Consider the following 4,094-nt stretch of genomic DNA (forward strand, 5'->3'; position numbering starts at 1 on the left):
CCAGCAAAGCTGAGAGTTGAGTTCAAAGATGACCCCTAAGCAGCTCATCAGGCCCACTGGCACATAACCATTGGAAGATGAACAGAACTGAAGAGTAATCACTGAAAATCAATATGGTCATCATAAAGAAAGTATGTGACAATCTGTCTGGTGAAAAGAAAATAAGCTTTTGTATTTTCTGGCAGAAATTGTAAAAACGGTTCCTTTCTCTGCTCATTTTCGATCCCCCAGACCAAGTTGAGAAGAACTTTTACTACTACCAGACGTCACTGAGAAAGTCCGTCCATTGTGCAGTTGTGATCTTGTTACTGGAAACAGGTCTAACAGGGACTACATATGGATTGGTTGGTCCAAGAGCTCCGTAAAGAGCTGCAGTCAACCACTGTGGACCGATCAAAGTCCATACTGGGAAGAAGGTCGGTCTCTTAATGTGTTTTAAAACTAAATTTTCTCCATTTCAAGCTTCTGCCAGTGAGCAAAGCCGAATGCCCTCGTTTGGATACAGCTGCACAGTTAAAATACTGGCTATTTGGCATTATGACAATAGCTTTTATGTTTAAAATCTACAAAACTGTATTTAAAAAAATAATTAATTAATAGTTATGGAAAAAAATATAAACATAATTTATTGTAATTACACTGAAAATGTAAAAACAAAAAGTACAAAATTGTAATTGAAGTCCCACAACTGTAAAATAAATGAAAATTGAATAATAAAATCAACAACACAAAAGCCCAAACTTTTATTTTCAGTCTTTTATTCCGAAATGAAGAATGACAAATATATTAAGATAAAGAGCTAAAATATCAACACAAACTGACGGAATGTAAACAATCGATGCGCATAAATTACATTACCCAAACGACAACATCACAATATATATGTTTTCAAAAGCAAAATAAATAGAAATTTAAGTTAACATTTTTTTCAACAGCTTGTCGTCATGCACGTTTCTGGATACGACAGGTTGCCAGTGATTTTTCCCGCCGCCAAGAGCTAGCTCGCAAGCTAACGTGCTACACATTGTCCTGGAGGCAGCTCTGATAGAAAAAACGTTTGAGCATATGACTTTACAAAAAAGAAAAATCAGTTGACTCTTGACATGAACTCATTAATGCCAGCTCTTGCACAACCTTATTTAAACAAGCTTACTGTGACCAGACAGACAGAGGAGTCGCGGAGAAGAGAGCCAGCCCTGATTCTGCCTGGCCTTTGAGCCAGTAAGGCAACATGCACGTGGAATGCCAAAATGTTTTGTTACTCTGCTCGCGTCTCTCCTCTCCACGAGCCTACTTAAAGCTTCTGGATGGCGTGAACCAAGCAGGTGGATAAGCGGAGGTAAAGCAGGACTTGTGACACAAACATTAAAAGCAATAAATAATAAAACTAAAAAAAACTATTAATAACACTGTTGATGCAAGGCTAGTCTAGGGGTTAGCATTACTAGCAAGTTATGGGAGGGGTAACTTTGGTAACTCGAGTGAGTCGTCTATTTGTGTGCTATATCTAACTGCCAGACAGTTCTGACATACAATCAGGAGGCCATGTGACCAATGAATCCAACAATGTGTTGGTTGGTGACAGTAACTGTTGCCCTCTTTAAACACCCCGAGACTGTCTGAGACTGCTCACTGAAAACTGGCTATTAAAACAGCTTCCATTGTCTGCCAGTAAGTAAGTGGAAGCTGCTTCGACGCTCAACGCTCAAGAGGGCAGTTGCAGCCTGACACCCAATGTACAACTACACAAGTGCTGCGAGGTGAAGACGAGCAGGAAGTTCAAGTCGGTGGTCAGACGTTGATGCCAGGTTTAAAGTGGAAAAACAGGAAGTTCTTAACCAGAACGTCCTACTTAGATAAGGCAATAGTTTGTTAACAAGGGTATACAACAGTATACAGCAGTAACAGCGGCACACTTCAAATAAGCAAATAAAAAAGTCAGCTAAAACTGGACAAACACTGAGCAGCGCTACAACTGCTTGGATCGATGAAAATGCAATATGCACAAAGATTTTCGGCTGAATGAAGGTAACGATTGGGGCCCATGTGAGTCGGGTTGGCTCAGGCAGAGCTGCAACGTTAGGTCATCAAGTCGAATTCAACCCGTCTATTCGTCTGAGATGGACAGGCGGCTAAAGATGGGCAGACGTCTACCCTCTAAGCTTGGTGACTCTGCACCGCTGGACGATGAGCTCAGAGAGCAGGAGGATGTGTAGCCTTCCTCGGAGAGGGAGTCGGCAGAGGAGCAGCGCTGGAGGCTTGTCTCAATTGCGGGCAGCTTCTGGGAGAGGTTAAACATCTGGATATTTGTGGTGTCACTGAGGGCGTAGAATCGGAGCGCAGCGTCTGTGCTGTCACTGGTCAGGTCAGGGACGGCAGTGAAAGGGTAGTGCTTCAGTGGGCCAGGCTCGGGGAAGAAGGGGGACAGCAACTCCGGGCTACCTGTGGACGACGGTGGAGGGGAAACCGAGGTGGCCCTGGTAAAGAGCAGAGAGGAGGGCTCCTCAACCGGCTGGAAAGTCTGCATGGAGTTTGAGAAGCCGGCGAAGCTGACACTGTGGCGCAGGAGAGGAGGCTTGGATTTGGGTTTGGGCTGTTCGGCGCTCAGCATCTCCTCGGCATTGTGGATGAAATGGCAGCGGGCCCCATACGGACAGAAGCCGATGGTGTGGAAAGTGCGGCAAGGCTCTGTCTTGTACTTGGGGTGCCTACTGAGGCCGCGCAGTTCGTCCATGCCGTGGGCAAACTGGCACTTGGCGTCATATTTGCAGGTACCGCTCTCTTCAAACGTGCGGCAGAGTTCGGTCTTGTACCGTGTGGAAATGTGTGGGGACAGCACTGGGGTTCTGGGCGTGCTGATGGACAGGGATGAGTTGCTGAAGGAAAAGCCTGGTGGGGGTGCTGGCATGAGCGCCGTCGGAAGCTTGTCGTCCCGGCCAGCCAGGACGCCGCCCTCGATCATGCTGACAGATCGGTCCATCCTGAATGGGATGTGACTGAGGGATGAGCGAGGCAGCTCAGTGTCCCGCCGCCACTGAGGGCTGGTGGTGCCGCTGTGGCCCCAGCCAGCTGACTCGCTGGCGTCTGAGCTGCTGTTGTACTTGGAGTTGGGAAGCGTGACCGGGCAGAGAGAGTGCCTGCGTTGGAAGCCCAGAACTCTTTGCTGCTGCAGGTTGCAGGACGGAGCATCGGTCCTGTCCAGTCTGCGGAAGCCCTGCGAGACAGGAAAATGACAGATGAGATTAAGAGGCTCAAGAAGAGACTGGTGTGATACAGTGAAGAGAGTAGAAAGGTGGTAAAGTATGAGGAAGGGGGGACTTAATCTCCAATACTTTCTGACGTCACAGTCAAGTGCAACAAACTATAAATTATTCTGAAGAAAAGTTGTAACTAGAAATATTTTTATATTCCCAAATATGTATATTTTTGAAAGTATCAATTTATACTTTGTCAACCAAATAAGAAGACCTCCATATCCCCCCGAAAAATAGAAAACAAAATAAACTTTTTAAATTGAAGATTTGATTTGACTTTAATTAGAACATTTGTGTTTTTAAAAATCCCAATTCTATTCAAATAAATAAATTAGAAAAAAAATCATTACGACTGCTAAAAAGGCCTTTGTAAAACATCACTAAATCTGATTTAGAAAATGACAAAATAGAGAAAAACCTGTTTTGTGGTTTTCGGTACTTCTCTCTCACCTTGCAGATCTCCTCGTCCAGCTCCAGAAACGGCGTAAGGAAGTCGGAGGGCATGGTTCTGCTGCTGGTCCGGGTCCTAGGCTGAGACGGTTGTGGGGGTCCAGTGAGCTAAGGAGAGACCAGCACTCCAGCAGGAAAGTTGCCCGACCATCTGCTGGAATCTGCTTAAATAGTTTGGGAAACCCCCACACTCCCCACACCCCCGGCCCACCCTGCCTGTGTGCTCCAGGGGCATGAGTCCGTGTTAATGTGTGTGTGTTGGGCAAAGGAGGGGGTCTTGCATTGTGAGAGTGTGCTGGGGGGCAGGGAGGGCTCTGAAAGCCGAGGAGGGGGGTTGAATGAGGCTACTCTTCCAAACCATTCATTACAAAATCCTTAAAGACACATTTT

At 46.0% G+C, this 4,094-nt stretch overlaps 1 protein-coding gene across 1 annotated transcript; it reads right to left on the bottom strand.

Annotated features, from left to right (window-relative positions):
• Positions 1-837: 837 nt before the first annotated feature.
• On the bottom strand, positions 838-3,848 carry LOC128770976 (mRNA decay activator protein ZFP36L1). The gene is made up of 2 exons (XM_053886020.1): positions 3,705-3,848; positions 838-3,214 (listed from the first exon to the last, which is right to left on the bottom strand). Exons 1-2 carry the CDS (start codon positions 3,756-3,758, stop codon positions 2,108-2,110), a joined length of 1,161 nt encoding a protein of 386 aa, XP_053741995.1. The 5' UTR covers positions 3,759-3,848; the 3' UTR covers positions 838-2,107.
• Between the last annotated feature and the right edge of the window lie 246 nt (positions 3,849-4,094).

This window comes from Synchiropus splendidus, chromosome 14 (assembly GCF_027744825.2).
Source record: "Synchiropus splendidus isolate RoL2022-P1 chromosome 14, RoL_Sspl_1.0, whole genome shotgun sequence".
Lineage (NCBI taxonomy): Eukaryota > Metazoa > Chordata > Actinopteri > Syngnathiformes > Callionymidae > Synchiropus > Synchiropus splendidus.

Coding starts and splice junctions, on each gene's coding strand:
- LOC128770976 (XM_053886020.1), bottom strand. CDS start 3,758: ATGCCCTCCGACTTCCTTACGCCGTTTCTGGAGCTGGACGAGGAGATC. Junction 3,215..3,704: donor TGGACGAGGAGATCTGCAAG/GTGAGAGAGAAG, acceptor CCTGTCTCGCAG/GGCTTCCGCAGACTGGACAG.